Source organism: Sus scrofa, chromosome 12 (genome assembly GCF_000003025.6).
Source record: "Sus scrofa isolate TJ Tabasco breed Duroc chromosome 12, Sscrofa11.1, whole genome shotgun sequence".
In the NCBI taxonomy this organism is placed as follows: domain Eukaryota; kingdom Metazoa; phylum Chordata; class Mammalia; order Artiodactyla; family Suidae; genus Sus; species Sus scrofa.
In genome coordinates this window covers 47,756,766-47,773,815 of record NC_010454.4, presented here as the reverse complement: position 1 = coordinate 47,773,815, position 17,050 = coordinate 47,756,766, and the positions used below count along the sequence as shown (strand labels likewise).

The 17,050-nt window shown below is 51.3% G+C and overlaps 1 protein-coding gene across 4 annotated transcripts in view; it reads left to right on the top strand.

Moving 5' to 3' along the window:
• Positions 1–17,050, top strand: part of PITPNA (phosphatidylinositol transfer protein alpha) — a 45,757-nt gene that overhangs the window by 11,572 nt on the left and 17,135 nt on the right. For 3 of the 4 annotated variants that reach the window (XR_001304419.2, XM_005657014.3, XM_021067561.1), the window contains exons 4-9: positions 3,860–3,951; positions 10,678–10,685; positions 11,649–11,723; positions 13,604–13,687; positions 15,164–15,241; positions 15,393–15,503. Coding sequence is in view for 3 of the 4 variants with exons in the window: in XM_005657014.3 (XP_005657071.1) it covers positions 3,860–3,951; positions 10,678–10,685; positions 11,649–11,723; positions 13,604–13,687; positions 15,164–15,241; positions 15,393–15,503 (448 nt within the window). In the remaining variant the exon portion in view is untranslated. The remainder of the gene's footprint in view (positions 1–3,859; positions 3,952–10,677; positions 10,686–11,648; positions 11,724–13,603; positions 13,688–15,163; positions 15,242–15,392; positions 15,504–17,050) is intronic. The other variant, XM_021067562.1, reaches the window with a different exon arrangement.

Below are 17,050 nucleotides of genomic sequence, written 5' to 3'. Positions count from 1 at the left end.
CCCAGAGGGGCCCAGGATTTTGTGAGAGCTGGAGCCATGAGGTGGGGAAAAAAATCTCTCTGTGATCCCATTTCTTTGCCATTGTGCTCTTCTCCCTCCATGCCTCCTCTCCGTCCTCCTCTGAGTTGACGGCCAACCAGTCCTTACTGGGCCATTAACTGCTGATTAGAATAAGGCTCAAGATACACCTACCCCACAGTGCATTTGTTGTTTGTTTGTTTGTTGCTTTTTATGGCCACACTGATGGCATATGGAGGTTCCCAGGCTAGGGGTCGAATCGGAGGTTAGCTGCCAGCCCACACCACAGCCACAGCAAGGCCAGATCTGAGCCGCGTCTGCGACCTACTCCACAGCTCACGGCAACACTGGATCCTTAACCCATTGAGCGAGGCCAGGGATCAAACCTGAATTCTCATGGATACTAGTCAGGTTTGTTTCTGCTGCATCACAATGGGAACTCCACATTTGTATTTTTTAAAGAGGTCTTTGAAAAGAGATAGTGAGTTTGGTAGCAGGAGCCAGTTGGCTCTTCAAGACCCACTTTGTCGGTGAGTTCCCTAGGGTCTGGTGGTGAGGATTTGGTGCTTTCACTGGTCTGGGAACTGAGACCCTACATCAAGCCACTGTGTGCTGCAGCCAAAGCGTATTTTAAAATAGTGAAAAAGACTTGGTTCAACCCGAGGGGCAGAGAAGAGGTCTGTGCACATGGAAGGAGGGACCTGCCTCATCTTCTTCCTTATGGAGAGGGTGTGAACTTTTGAACTGCTGTCACTACTCTTTCTTTTTTTTTTTTTTTTTGCTTTTTGCATTTTAGGGCTGCACCCACGGCATATGGAGGTTCCCAGGCTAGGGGTCACATTGGAGCTACAGCTTTTGGCCTACACCACAGCAACGCCAGATCCGAGCTTTGTCTGCGACCTACACCACAGCTCACGGCAACACCAGATCCTTAACCCACTGATCGAGGCCAGGGATTAAACCTGCAACCGCATGGTTCCTGGTCGGATTCATTTCCACTGTGCCACGGCGGGAACTCCTGCTGTCACTACTCTTAACCCCAAAACATGCAGCTGCAAAAAGAGAAAAAGAAAACAGAGTCAATGTTACTAAGTGCCATGACCACCTCTCTTGAGGACAGAGGCCTTCCTGTTACCAGTTAGTCCCAGAGCTATTAGTTCTTATTGTCCCAATCAGAAACCATGGTTTCAGAGTTCCTGTTGCGGCTCAGTGGGTTATGCTCTCGACTAGTATCCATGAGGATGCAGGTTCAGTCCCTGGGCTCTCAGTGGGTTACGGATCCAGTGTTGCTGTGAGCTGTGGTGTAGGTCGCAGATGCAGCTCGAATCTGGCATTGCTCTGGCTATGGTGTAGGCCGCCAGCAGCAGCTCCAATTCAGCCTCTACCCTGGGAACTCCATATGCCCACAGGTGCGGCCCTAAAAAGCCAAAAACACAAAACCCTAAAAACCAAAAAACCATGGTCTCACCACCACCCTCTTCCTTGTCGTATCACATCAAGTCCTTCTGAATCCATCCGCTTGGTTACCTCCAGTGTTTCCATTTCCTTCCGTCCTCTTTTGTCTGGACTGTTACAGCAGCTCCTGACCGGCCTCCGTGCTCTTTCCGCTTCTCCACGGCTCCCAGAGTTCCTCCAGCTCTGGTGCTCCCCAGCCAGGGAGCCGTAGACGGCCCTTTGCCCTGGGATAAGGTCCGTCCTCTTTGATGTAGCTGCAGGGCCCCTTATGACCCAGCCTCTGATGGTTCCCAGCCTTGTCCTTCACCCCAGCCACTCCAAACTTCCCTCTCCTTCCCCCAGCTTTCCCCACCCCACTCCTGTCCCTTGGTCTCGCTCAGTCCTACCCACTGGCTACTCCGTGTGTTCCTGTACCCCGTCCTCTCCCTGGGGAGCCTCCCCGTGGCCATTCTCTCACAGGGCTCTCTCTGCGCCTGAGCTCCCTGCTCTGCCGTCGTGGCTCACTGGGCAGGGCTGGCCTCTGCCTGGTTAGTTCACTCCTCACCGGAAGGGGAGGGTAGGATCCACGTCTGTGCCACTTCTCTCTGTATCCCTGTGCCTGGCACGTGGAAGTACTTACCTGAATGAGTGTGGCTGTGAGTGCCTGGATCTCAGCCGGCTGCTCTGGGTGCTGGGAGTTAGCTGGGGGCGGGCGGAGGAGGCGAACGGGGTGTAGCTCTTTTTTCTTAGGCCTCAGGCTCTACAGCTGATGCGATTGTTGGAGCCTGCTAAAGACTACAGAGATTACTAGTTAAAAGCTAAGAGAGGAGACTTGCTGTTGTGGCTCAGTGGGTTAAGAACCCTACTACTATCCATGGGATGTGGCTTCGCTCCCTAGCCTCTCTCAGTGGGCTAAGGATCCTGCATTGCAGTGAGCTGCGGTGTAGGTCGCAGATGAGGCTGGGATCCCGAGTTGCTGTGGCTGAGACATAGGCCAGCAGCTGCAGCTCCAATTTGACCCCTAGCTTGGAAATTTCCGTAAACCGCAAGTGGGGCCCTAAAAAAGCAAAAAAATTTTTAAAAATAAAAAAAGTAAATGAAAGCTAAGGAAGAGGCTATACATACCTTTTAATTTACTTTTGTTTGTTTTTTGTATTAAAGCATAGGTGATTTACAATATTGTGCCAATGTATTTTTTTTTTTTTTTGTCCTTTTACGGCTGCACCTGTGGCACATGGAGGTTCCCAGGCTAGGGGTCCAGTCTGAGCTGTAGCCACCAGCCTACACCAGAGCCACAGCAATGCCAGATCTAAGCTGCGTCTGCAACCTACACCACAGCTCACACCAACGCCAGATCCTTAACCCACTGAGCGCAGCCAGGGATCGAATCTGGAACCTCATGGTTCCTAGTCGGATTCGTTTCCTCTGCGCCACAGCGGGAACTCCTGTGCCAATATTTTTAAAAAATTTTTGCCTTTGCCCATGGCATGTGAAAGTTCTCCAGCCAGGGATCAAACCTACACCACGCCACGGCAACCCAGGCTGCCGCAGTGACAACACCAGATCCTTAACCTACTGTGCCACCAGAGAACTCCACCTTTTTTATTTTTATGTTTTTATTTTTTGTTTTTTTGGGTTTTTAGGGCCACACACCCGCAGCATATGGGGGTTCCCAGGCTAGGGGTCTAATGGGAGCTACAGCTGCCGGCTTACGCCACAGCCACAGCAGCTCGGGGTCTGAGCCTGGTCTGCGACCTACCCCACAGCTCACGGCAACACTAGATCCTTAACCCACTGAGCGAGGCCAGGGATCAAACCTGCATCCTCATGGATACTAGTTGGATTCATTTCCACTGCTCCACAATGGGAACTCCACCTTTTTTTAAAAAAAGAAGCAAAGTGTGCTCTTATTGTACCTGCTGTTCCATAACCTGAGATAAGAAGAATTGAAGAAAATATTTTGTCCTGGGAGGCAGATGGCCCTGAGGCCCTGCTGGCCACCCAGAACTGACCTTAGCAGATCAGATCAGCTGGGATGCATTATTCCAAGTTAGTCAGCCAGTCCCTCTGGCCGCTCTTGAGGCATCTCATCCTTGCAACGTGTGGTACCCTGCGGGGGCCCAGTGAGCTCTGGGAAAGCGCAGGATGATAGCAGAGGGCTGCAAAGCCACGGCAGGTAGCCCCCGGGGCCTCACTGGTTGCAGGTGGATGTTAGCCCTGAGCTGAGCTGGGATGTCGGGCTCTGACAGGTGGCTTCTCGTACACGAGTAACCTGTCACTCTCAAGGGAACTTGCGGGTCAGCCCCCCAACCCCCGCACCCCGTGAAGCCAGAGCTGCAACCTGGAGGGTGGGCCGTGCAAGCCCACTGTCCTCTAACTCTCGCCTCTGTTTCTCTCGACACCACAGCAAAGTGCCCACGTTTGTTCGAATGCTGGCCCCGGAGGGAGCCCTGAATATCCATGAAAAAGCATGGAATGCCTACCCTTATTGCAGAACCGGTGAGTGTAGACCCGGCCTGACCTGGAGTTTGGGCCCCTACGTGGATGGGGGGTGTGGTCGGGTAGGCCCAGGGGTGGCGGGGAATTGGGGTTTGTGTCCCACCTGCACTTTCCAGTATATAAAATCTCCAGGAGTTCCCGTCGTGGCGCAGTGGTTAACGAATCCGACTAGGAACCATAAGGTTGCGGATTCGGTCCCTGCCCCTGCTCAGTGGGTTAACGATCCGGCGTTGCCGTGAGCTGTGGTGTAGGTTGCAGACGTGGCTCGGATCCCACGTTGCTGTGGCTCTGGCGTAGGCCGGTGGCTACAGCTCCGATTCGACCCCTAGCCTAGGAACCTCCAGATGCCGCAGATGCGGCACAAAGAAAGAGCAAAAAAAAAAAAATCTCCAGACACATTTTCTATGCAAATTTTGGGTCAAATGATACTGATTATTAAATTGCTTTTTGGGGGGTACTGTTCTTGTGGCATGCGGAAGTTCCCAAACCAGGGATCAAACCCATGCCACAGCAGTGACAATGCTGGATCCTTAACCAAAAAAAAAAAAAAAAGGAGTTCCCACCATGGCTCAGCGGAAAAGAATCCAACTAGGAACCATGAGGTTGTGGGTTTGATCCCTGGCCTCGCTCAGTGGGTTGGGGATCCGGCATTGCCATGAGCTCTGGTGTAGGTCACAGACGCAATTCGGATCCTGAGTTGCTGTGGCATAGACCCCTAGCCTGGGACCTCCTTATGCCACGACTGTGGCCCTAAAAGACAACCCCCCCTCCCAAAAAGAGTAGATCCTGGGAGTTCCCATTGTGGCACAATAGAGATGAATCTGACTAGGAACCATGAGGTTGCGGGTTCGACCCCTGGCCTTGTTTAGTGGGTTAAGGATCCGGCATTGCCGTGAGCTGTGGTGTAGGTTGCAGACGTGGCTTGGATCTGGCGTTGCTGTGGCTGTGGTGTAGACCCCTAGCCTGGGAACCTCCATGTGCTGCGGATGGGGCCCTAAAAAGACACACACACACAAAATTGCTTGTTTTTACTGAGTAAATGGAGAAGAGAACCTTTTCTCTGTTAACTGTGTAGTCTCCTGTTTTTTTTTAATTTGTAGTGGCTGCATAGTATTTCATTGTAGGAATGTGCTGGAATCTTTTTAAGCCGTTCCTTTATTGTTAGATACTGAAATTTCCAGTTTTAATGTGAGGTATTCTTGTTTGGCTTGAAAAGCAGCAGCGAGGCCCAGGGGCTCTTGAGAGCGGCTGTCACAGGAAAGGACCTGTAGGACGACCTTCCTGCCCTGGGGCAGGGCCAGGCCTACACACCAAGAAGACGGCAAAGAAAACCCTGATGTTGGGGAAAAGCAGCTGCGGCTTAGGCTGTGACTGCGGCTTGGATCTGATCCCTGGCCGGGGAGCTCCACATGCTGTGTGGCAGCCAAAAGTGTTGGGGGGGGGGGGATACCGAATTTTTTTTCCCCCCTGGCTTTGTCCTTGGCATGCAGAAGTTCAAAGGCCAGGGATCAGACCCAAGCTATAGCAGTGACAACACCAAGTCTTTAATCACTAGGTCACCAGGGAACTCTGAAGAGAGCTGAAATGTGTATATTTCACACCTGCAGCATATGGAAGTTCCAGGGCCAGGGACTGAATCCAAGCCACAGCTATAGCATCTCTGGATCCTTTAACCCATTGCTCTGGGCTGGGGATTGAACCCATGCCTCTGCAGCCGCCTGAGCTGCTGCCACCTACACCACAGCTCATGGCAATATCAGATCCTTAATCCACTGAATGAGGCCAGGGATCAAACTTACGTCCTCAGGGATGCTAGGGTTGGGTTCTTTACCATTGAGCCACTCCAGGAATAAGCCAAAATTTTCATGAGAAAGAATTTATAAACAGCTCTTCCCCGCAGTACATGTGCCGGATTTGGGGGGGCGGGGTGCAGGAGGGAGGTCACTGCTAAGAGCCCTGAATCCATGGCTTCCGCTCAACCAGCACATTCTGTAGTTGAAGGTGGAAGTAGGATTGGAATGATTCCCTTAATCTTCACTGGTCTTCTAGCTGGAGTTTCTGGCAAGGAAAGATTTGAACCTCCATAGAGAACTTTCTAATCTAGACATTCTGGGATTCCTTTTGAGTCGTTTAGACTCTTAGCTTTCCAGGATTCCTAGGTCTTGAGGGCCATTTAGAAGCGACCTGCTGGAGGGCCCAGGTTCTTACTGATCCATATCCATACCCTCGGGGAGAGTAGGGGGTCCCTAGAGGTCCCTTGGATGACTTGACTGTGAGTTGAGTGGCCTTTCCCCAGCCTGTCTACATTTGTTGGCACAGACAGTCTGGCTGTAGGGTCCTCCTGCCAGCCGCTGCTTCCGTGTACTGTGTTTTTGGGGTTTTCTTTGTCTTTTTTTTTAGGGTCACAGCCATAGCCTATGGAGGTTCCCAGGGGTCCAGTTGGAGCTACAGCTGTGGGCTGGCCTACACCAGAGCCACAGCAACGGCAGATCCGATCCGTGTCTGTGACCTACACGACAACTCACGGCAACACCAGATCCTTAACCCACTGAGGGAGGCCAAGGATCGAACCCGCAGCCTCATGGTTCTTAGTCAGACTCGTTTCTGCTGCACCATGCCGGGAACTCCTGTGATCTGTCAAACGTGCCTTATTCGCCGGGGTCTGGCACTCCCGAGATTGGATCTGATAGGATGTTCCACCCACATGGTCTTTACCCTGTAGACTTTGGAAATGACTAAAGCCTGGAGCACAGGGAGCACGTTGCTCTCTTCAGTCCTCAGTAGCCCTCCACGGGTTCGAGAACCTCGTATCAGGAAATGCACAGTCATGGGCGTGACCTGGGATGTGTAATGCTTAGCGTTTTATTGCTGTAGCTGAAATACAAACATCACTCTTCCCTAAGCCTCGAGCAGGAAGCTGTTTAATTCTTGGAAAAGAAGCATGCACACACTTTCTTAAGAGACAGTGTGCACGGTGGCCGGGTGTGTCTGGTCTAGGGCCAAAGGTGAATTTTCTTGATGTCTAAGAGAGTTCCCTTGAGCATGCGTCATACGAACCGTGGCCAACTTGGCATCAAGGAGGCAAATGGATAGCGTGGGCTACTGCATGCCTGGGGCAGGATTCTGGGTACACAGCTTGTGCCCGCTAAGAGATGCTGCCGTCCTCCGTGTGATTCTGGGGAAGGTGTGCTCCTGCTGACAGGGGCATTTCTCTAGACACCAGATGTTCATTCGCATCTGCTTCTGATCCTTGGCCAAAAGAAGAAAAACGTAATTGGTAAATGCTCCGCAAAGAGGAGAGACAGGAAGCTGGGGAGGGAAGGTTTGGCTTCCTTAGGCGCTAACCTCACAGGCAGAACCCACCATCAGTCATCCAGAATGGATCTTAGATCTGTTCAGTTCGTTGTTGCTCTTGTAAAGCAAAACATAGAAACAAGGAAGGCTGTGTCCAGTGCCCTCTGGGGACTGGTAGGGAAGAATTATTAGTGCAGACCCCTGGGTCTGGCCTGAGTAGACGGAAGGTGGAGGCGAGACGGGAGGGGAGTGTGGCGTGGCATTCCGCACGCCATCTGAAGGCTCTGCCCTATTCTCAGGGGAATGAGGCGAGATTTGAGATTTGAAACCTCCTACTCGTGAGCAGCTCTTTCTGTCCTCTCGCCTCATTTCTCTTTCAATTCCCCTGATGCTCATGAGTTGGGACACGAAGAGGGTATGATGGGACCCAGTCTGTGAACAAAGGGAAGAAGAGATGCTTGCTTTGGCAGCACAGAGCATTAAGTGGGAATGATACAGAGAGATTAGCAGGGCCCCTGTGCAAGGATGACACACAAATTCATGAAGCGTCCCATTAAAAAAAAAAAAAAAAAGTAGGAAGAAGGAAATAAATGTTTCTCCTCCTGCCTCCCTCTAATCGTAACCGTGGGCTGAATACAGTCATACAGTCTCACTTAAACCATAGTTTTAAAAAAGTACCTTCTTCAGCAGGTTGAGGATCTGGTGTCACTGCAGTGGCTCAGGTCCCTGCAGCGGCGTGGGTTCATTTGATTGTTGGCTTGGGAACTTATATATGCTGTGGGCACAGCCCAAAAAAATTATTTAATTAAAAATAAAAACAGGGGAGTTCCCGTCATGGCGCAGTGGTTAACAAATCCGACTAGGAACCATGAGGTTTTGGGTTCGATCCCTGGCCTCGCTCAGTGGGTTAAGGTTCCGGCATTGCTGTGAGCTGTGGTGTAGGTTGCAGACGAGGCTCGGATCCTGTGTGGCTGTGGCTCTGACGTAGGCCAGCGGCTACAGCTCTGATTAGACCCCTAGCCTGGGAACCTCCACATGCCGTGTGAGCGGCCCTAGAAAAGGCAAAAAGACAAAAAATAATAATAATAAAATAAAATAAAAAGAGGAGTTCCCATTGTGGCTCAGTGGTAACAAACCCGACTAGTAACCGTGAGGAGACGGGTTCAATCCCTGATTGTAATTCGCTATAGGCGGGCCTCCCTCAGAGGGCTAAGGATCCAGTGTTGCTGTGAGCTGCAGTATGCACCTTGGATCCCGCGTTGCTGTGGCTGTGGTGTAGGCGGGCAGTTGCAGCTCCAATTTGACCCCTCGCCTGGGAACCTCCATGTGCCGCAGATATGGCCCTAAAAATAAGTAAATAAAAATGAAAAAGTCCCTTAATGGCCTCTTTAAAGAGCCCTGTTTTCCACCTGCAGCGGGAATCTGGTATATGTAGGGTTGCAGTTTGAAGAGACGGAAATGCTGTGCATACAGGGGTGTTCGGAGGGGCAGGGAGGCTGGCGGAGGAGAGCTGGGTCACCCAAGGTGGCATTAAAGGCCAGGGAGGGTCGTCACCCTCGTCAGTTCAGGAACCTCATTTGTCAGAACTGAGTGGATCTGTTGCCCGGGGTCTCAGAAAGACTAACGTACCAAACCCAAATGCCAATATATTAACTTATATTGAAATACGGTTTACTGAAGAAACCAGCTCTTCCTGTTTGCTGAGTAGGGCGTTCTTCCCTTGTGGACTCTTCTACGCCGGAGAGAGAATTACAATCAGAGGGCCCGCCTATAGCGAATTACAATCAGAGGGCCCGCCTATAGCGAATTACAATCAGAGGGCCCGCCTATAGCGAATTACAATCAGAGGGCCCGCCTATAGCGAATTACAATCAGAGGGCCCGCCTATAGCGAATTACAATCAGAAGGCCCGCCTATAGCGAATTACAATCAGAGGGCCCGCCTATAGCGAATTACAATCAGAGGGCCCGCCTGTAGTGAAAGACATCCACTGGCTCCGTGACCAGACCCTGGTGTCTGCTGACGGGCGGGTTCTGACCCGCAGAGGCCAAAGTGGGAGAAGGTTGCTTGGAGAGCGTGGACTCCGAATCGGGTGGCTAGTGTCAGTCCCCAAACCAGCCAGCCTGACACCCTCAGGGTGGGGCTGGGGATGTGCCAGGCACGCAGCCCGGGCTCCGGCTCCTAGGGCTGTGCTGGGGAGTTGCTGCCAGACCGGCCTCTTTGGACTCGACCTTGGGGGGTACACACACATCCTCTCTTCCTTTGTGAACACAGTTTTCTTCAGACTGTTAGCAGGGCGGTTATTTCAGTAGGCCTCTTAGTTATAATCTCGGTCTGGTGCTTTCTTCCAAGCATTTTTCACTGGACCCAAGGTGATTTACTGATAGTGTCTCAGGTTGTTGTGGGGTTTTTTTTTTGTTTTTTGTTTTTGGCTTTTTAGGTCCACACCCACGACATAGGGAGGTTCCCAAGCTAGGGGTCCAATCAGAGCTACAGCTGCCGGCCTACACCACAGCCACAGCAACGCCAGATCCGAGCCGCATCTGCGACCTACACCACAGCTCACGACAACACCGGATCCTTAACCCACTGAGTGAGGCTGGAGATCAAAGCTGCGTCCTCCTGGATACTGGTCAGATTTGTTTCCTCTGAGCCAGGACAGGAACTCCCCAGGTTGTTTTTATGCAGGGTGGATCTTATCCCTTATATTTCACCTTTTCTTCATTTCAGCCTCAGAGGTAACGGTAACTTCAGTTTTGAGGTTATGGAATTTGACTTACTCTCATATACTGTCCAAACGTGGCAGTGTGGCATCCACCCAGAATGGAGGTGACTCCTAAATTCAGAGGGTACAGAACGATCTGAGCTGTGGTTACGAGGAGAGCTGCTTCCCCAGTGACATGAGAGCTGCCGTCATTTTCTCTGATAAATAATTGAGCAGTGCTTTCCGAGGGGGTCTCATTACAATGAGCGGGAGGGTGGGGGGTGAGAGGTTTGGTTACAATGAGAGGAAGGAGGCAGAGGGCAGCGAGACAGTGCCTGGCCTACAGCGCCCTGTTCTGTGCCCCCAGGAGCGGGGGTGAGGCAGGGGGCACCCGGTGACGCTCTGATGGCAGAGTGGCGGGTCTCAGTCACCATCAGACCTGGTCCCTGTCCTCGCCCAGCTGGGAAGAGTCTGGAGGAGCTGTTAGTGGCATCACTTTAATTAAATTCCATATTTGGTCTTTGGGGACTTTCGCGTGAGTGCAGCTTGAGGGCTGGTGCCTTCGAGGTACCAGACGCCGTCCCTGGGGCTTGGCGGGTGACTGTGGACGAAGCCCCAGGGAGGGGAGCATTCTTTGCTTCCGAGGTCCCTGGGGGTGAGGGGGTAAGTATTTATTCATCTTCATTAATCGTTTTCTCTCTTCTTTCCATGTCCTTGCCTTGGAGCAGTTATTACAGTAAGTATTTTCGTGGGGGGCGGGGGGTGTTGTGGATAATTTGTAAGGAAGAAGAGAGACACGTGGGCGTGCCCTCGAGGTTCCTGAGTGTGCCCTTTCTCTTGGGTGACTTTTGGGGCTGTCGAGGCTTAATCCTTTCAGTCCTGATGAGAAACTTGTCAACTGGCAAAGGGCCCTCCTGCCTGAAGCTGCCTTGGTGGGTGGCTTTGAAAGCTTCCGCCGTCAGGAGCGTGGGGTCAGCCCTGGGTCTCCCATGTGCCAGGGCTGAGCAGAAACTCCGGTTCAGCTGACCCCACTGTGCCTTTCCCATGACTGTCCCCTCTGTCAGCACCCCTCCTGTCCACCCTTCAGCTCCTCCTGCAGGTGCCTTGTCCCTGCTGGTAAACGCAGGCGCTTTCTGGGAATCTCCTTCCCGCCGAGGCGCTGGGGGTTAATGCGGTCGGTCCTTCTTTGGGAAGTTCCAGTTTTTAAAAAGACTAAAGGAGGAAGGGGATAATGAGCACGTGGAGGGTTGACTCGCTGCGGAGAGAAGCTCAGGCCTCAGCAGAAGGCTGGCTGGAGAGGGCCGGGCTCTGAACATGTTTGGTCGGCCGGGACGTCAGCCCTGGCACCCCGTGCGTGAGGTGCCCGGCAGAGATGCATGGTTAATAAGTACATGGATTTTGAAGTCAGACAAAACTGAGTTCGAGGCCGAGCTCTGTCATTATCTCTGCGGCCTCGGACAAGTCTCACCCCTTTGAACTTCACTTTCCTCACCCGTAAAATGAGGGTGGCATTTCTAGAGCCCTTGCAGGGCAGGGTGAGGGAATGAGGAGCGCCCGGCGTGCGGTGGGCTCCCGGTGCTGTCAGCTGTTACCGTGAGGCAGAGGCTAGAGTCTCGACTGCCCGTGCCCGGGTCGTGGGAGGTAACGACTGTCCGGCTTTGAGCCTGGTGACTGTGAGGTATTTTTCCCCCCCTTCCAGAATGAGTACATGAAAGAAGACTTTCTGATTAAAATTGAAACCTGGCACAAACCAGATCTTGGCACCCAGGAGAATGTAAGTAGCACTGCCCCAGAGCCCTGAAGACTTCCAGGCCCCAGGGTGGGGTGTTGAGACTCTGTTCCTACCAGGGACCCCTCTCTGGTCCCCTTTTTCTAGCCAGGAAGGCAGCAGCCTGTGCCTGGATCCTTCCAGGCCAGGATTTCTCTGTCTCTAGTCTAAAAAATAACAGCTTCAAGACTCTTTATAGGCCTTCTCCCAGTGCTGGGATTGGTCTAAAATGCAACGCATGGCACAGAGGAGCAGTATTTGGAAAACATCAAAATTACAGCCTCTGTAGAGTACAATTTGCCAGTAACTCCTCCGATTTAAAATATACCTATCCTTTTTTTTTTTTTTTTTAGCTTTTTAGGGCCACACTCGTGGCATATGGAGGTTCCCAGGCTAGGGGTCGAATCAAAGCTGCAGCTGCCTGCATATGCCACAGCCACAGCAACAGGGGATCTGAGCCAAGTCTGCGACCTTATAACACAGTACATGGCAACGCCAGATCCGTAACCTACTGAGCAAGGCCAGGGATCGAATCCACAACCTCATGGTTCCTAGTCGGATTTGTTAACCACTGAGCCACAACGGGAACTCCCAAATATACCTATCCTTTACCCCAGCAATTCCCCCCAAGGACTTTATAATACAGCTATGTTTTCACACATGTGAAATGACTTATGTACAAGGAGATTCACTGAAGCATTGTTTTTGTTTGTTGTTTTTTTTGTTTTTTTGTTTTTTGTCTTTTTGTCTTTTAGGGCCATACTGGCAGCATATGGAGGTTCCCAGGCTAGGAGTCGAATTGGAGCTGTAGCTGCTGGCCAATGCTGGAGCCACAGCAACTTGGTATCTGAGCCACATCTGCAACCTACCCCACAACTCATGGCAACGCCAGAGCCTTAACCCACTGAGCAAGGCCAGGGCTCGAACCCACATCCTCATGGATGCTAATTGGGTTTGTTAACCACTGAGCCATGACGGGAACTCAGCTGAAGCATTCTTTGTGTAGCCAAAGATTAAAAACAATATAAGAGCCCATCAGTAGGACCCTGGTAAATAAATTGAGGTGCAGCCATGTAGTGGAATAGTATGCAGCCATTAAAAAGAGAAAATAGGAAACCGTCCTCAAGGTATATCGTCCAATGAAAAAAGCAAAGTGTGGGAGTGCCCTTGTGGCACAGCAGCTGAAAGATCCAATGTCATCGCAGCGGCTCAGGTTGCTGCTATAGCACAGGTTTGATCCCTGGCCTGGGAACTTCCACATGCTGTGGGCATGGCCAAAAAAATAGTGGTGTGCCTAAATAAATAAAGCAGGATGTGAAACAATAGGTATATATGCTACCTACCGTCTGTAGTAAAAGGGAAACCTCCAGACTTGGGTGTCTGTAGATGCGTAGAATCTGATAGCAGTGGTGCTTGGGAGGGAACTGGGAGACGAGCCGGAGAGAAGAGTTACTCTGTTATTTCCATTTGTACATTTTGAATTTGTATCATGATTTTGTATCAGGTACATGAATAATCTGTTTTGAATTAGTTAATCTTTAAAATCATCACAGTAAGCAGTATATGGCTAACCAGTCAGCATCCCCCAAGTGCCTACATCTTTACAAGAGGGGAACGTGTGGCCACAGCATAGGTGCTGTGGGGAGCCCTGAGCGTGTCTTGGCCTGGGACAGTCGTACTTAGCCTGAAAAACCAGATCATTAGTTCTCAAACATAAGTCCACTTAAAATCCTTCCTCCCACTCCTTTGGGCATTTCTGTGCATACTGATAGGAATCTCACATCTGTGGCTGTGGGGAACAGCTGTTTCTCGGCCTCCGTTCTGGGGGAATGGTACCTCACAGCTGATAGAATCTACACAGTGGTCCGTCCTCCTTGTCCCTGCAGGTGCATAAACTGGAGCCTGAGGCATGGAAACACGTGGAAGCCGTATATATAGACATCGCAGATCGAAGCCAAGTACTTAGCAAGGTAGGAAATGTTTAGCCATATGGGTGGCCTTTGAGATGTAGAAATGAATTCTTAAGTGTCTGAGAAGCCAAGGAACCACACTCAACTTGGCTCAAAGGGAAGTTCTTTCTCTATTTTATTTTTTAAATGAGAGTTAAGAATTTGCTTGTCCTGGCGAGTTTCCGAATTGTGGCTCAGCAAGTAGTTACAAACCTGCTTAGTATCCATGAGTATGCGGGTTTGATCCCTGGCCTTGCTCAGTGGGTTAAGGATCTGGTATTGCTGTGAGCTGTCATAGATGTGGCTTGGATCCAGCGTTGCTGTGGCTCTGGTGTAGGCTGGCAGCTACAGCTCTGATTCGACCCCTAGCCCGGGAACTTCCATGTGCTACAGGTGTGGCCCTAAAAAGAAAAAGAAAAAAGAATTCCCATGGCTAAACTTGGGAATTCCATCAGGAAAGTGGTGTCTGCGATGAGTGTCCTGTTTAGCCTCTGTCAGGGCGATTTGCCCTGCTGAAGTGACACTTAGCCCAAAACTAGTTCTCATTACAACTCTGTAATTAAAAAGCATATATTTCCTGTCTGTTGTGTTGGGAATACTCTGTTCTGTGGGTTCCAGGTTGGGGGGTGCTGATTATATGAAAAGACGAGTCCCCTGCCCTCAAGAAGTTGGGGGTCGCTTCCCAGAGTAACAAACACAGCAGCAGGCAGCTGGCGAGTTCAGTCCACTGCTAGACCATAACATTGGAGAGCGTGGGGACCAGGTCTGTCCCCGCCTCTGTCAGGCCTCTGTCTGGTAGGAAGAGTATGGAATGGGGCAAGTGAACCCTTTTCGTGCCTAAACACACACCTCCTGGGAGCAGAGCCGTGGGCAGCACAGACCCAGTCCCCGCTCCCTCCACCCTTACGGTCTAGCAGTGCCCTGTACTCGCCAGCTGCCGTGGTTCCTAGTCGGATTCATTAACCTCTGGGCCACAATGGGAACTCCAGGGGGGTTTGTTTTGTTTTGCTTTGCTTTTTAGGGCCACACCTGCGGCATATGAAAGGTCCCAGGCTAGGGGTCCATGTTAGTTGAATCCAAGGAGGCAGAGTAACTGCGGGTACGGCGGGCGGACTATACGTTTATAGTCGGATTTTCAACTGTGCAGGGGTCAGCACACCAACCCCCATGCTGCTCAAGGGTCCGTTGTCTCACGAAAACGCCTCCCCTGGTGATGCCTCCACATGGCAAATTCCCTTCTTAAACGGTGCAGATGTGTGCCTGCTCACACAGTCTGGTAAAAGTGAAAACAAATGCTGGCAGCGACCATCACAGAGAGCTCTCCTCTGATGCAAATGTAAACCGTTTTATATCTTGTTTATAATACTTTCTCATATTTTCTGTGTGCCAGCGCCATCAATGGTATGAACTGTCCTCGGGTGGAAAATCTGATCTCTTTCTCTCCCTCCCCTTCCCCCCCTTTTTCCCTTCCCTCTCCCACTTTGTGACTTCTCTCAGGATTACAAGGCAGAGGAAGACCCAGCAAAATTTAAATCTATCAAAACAGGCCGAGGACCCTTGGGCCCCAACTGGAAGGTGCAGTTCATACCCTCACCACCAGGGGGGGCTGGGCACGGCGTGGGTGGGCCTCTCCCGCGGAGGAGGGGAATGGCCTGCTGGGCTAAGGGAGAGCCCGAGGTCTGCCCTCTTAGTTACTTGCCTGCCTGTGGGTGTGTTTCTAATACAGCAAGAACTTGTAAATCAGAAAGACTGCCCATACATGTGTGCATACAAACTGGTTACTGTCAAGTTCAAGTGGTGGGGCCTGCAGAACAAAGTGGAAAACTTTATACATAAGGTAAGTGACCAGGGCGAGGCCTTCCCAGTGTGTGTTGGTGGGGGATGCTTTGTCCAATGAGAGAAGACCGTGCAACCCATGTGGCTTGTACCCTCGGGGAGCCAACCTCAGACACCCACTTCTCCTTGCACTTAACTCTCTTATGGTTTCATGTTGTCCATCCAAGGGCACCACATGTAAAAGAGAAGGAAACTGAGGCAAAAGAAGAAAACAGGAAGTGACTTGCTCTGATTAAACAAAAAATAGGGAGTTCCCGTCGTGGCTCACTAATTAACGAATCTGACTTGGAACCATGAGGCTGCGAGTTCGATCCTTGGCCTTGCTCAGTGGGTTAAGGATCCGGCCTTGCCATGAGCTGTGGTGTAGGTCGCACACGTGGCTTGGATCTTGGATCTGGCGTTGGATCTGGCCTTGGGAATCTTCATGTGCTGCGGGTGCAGCCCTAAAAGGACAAAAGACCAAAAAAAAAAAAAAACCTCAGTGTCTTTTTTTTTTTTTTCTCTTAAGGGCCACACCTGCAGCCTATAGAAGTCCCCAGGCTAGGGGTCCAGTCGGAGCTGCAGCCCACACCACAGCCAGAGCAACGCAGGATTTGAGCTACATCTGTGACCTACACCTCTGCTCATGGCAATGTCAGATCCTTAACCTGCTGAGCAGGGCCAGGGATTGAATCTGCATCCTCATGGGTACTGGTCAGGTGCGTTACCACTGAGCCACAACGGGAACTCCCTGGGGTTTTTTGTTTTTTGTTTTTTTGCTTTTTAGTACTGCAAGTGTAGCATATGGGAGTTCCCAGACTAGGGGTCCAATTGGAGCTACAGCTGCCAGCCTACGCCTCAGCCTCAGCAACGAGGAATCTGAGCTGCGTCTCTGCGACCTATACCACTGCTCATGGCAATGCCAGATCCTTGACCCACTGAGCAAGGCCAGAGATCAAACGTGCATCCTCATAGAGACAACATCAGGTTCTTAACCTGCTGAGCCACAATAGGAACTCCTCCTTTTCTTTGTTTTAAACAAGAGACTATCAAAAGTGTCATAACGTGTATACATGGGAGACCCAGGAAAACGGAGAAACTTGCCAAACTGGCCCCTAAGGACCCAAGGGAGTTTCTATAGCCTTATCTCTGATGTGGGAGAGTCTGGTAAAACTGGACATCTCCTAGCTGCCGGCCAGTACTCTTTTCCTCCTTGCTTTTTAGGGCCGCACCCATGGCATATGGAGGTTCCCAGGCTAAGGTCGAATTGGAGCTGCAGCTGCCGGTCTAACCACAGCTCACTGTAATGCCCCCGATCCTTAACCCACGGAGTGAGGCCAGGGATCAAATCTGCAACCTGATGATGTGTTTCCACTGCACCACAGCAGGAACTCCTGCCGGCTGGTTTTAACCTGGCTTTAGGCTCCAGAGACGAGGAAACTTGGCACAGTGGTTTGGGGCCTTGGCTCACGGACTGCCTCTCTTGGTAGCACTTTGGGCACGTGGCCTGGCTGGGAGGTGGGCAGCCGCCCTCTCCTGGGGGCTTCTTCCTGAGACGGTACGTGACAG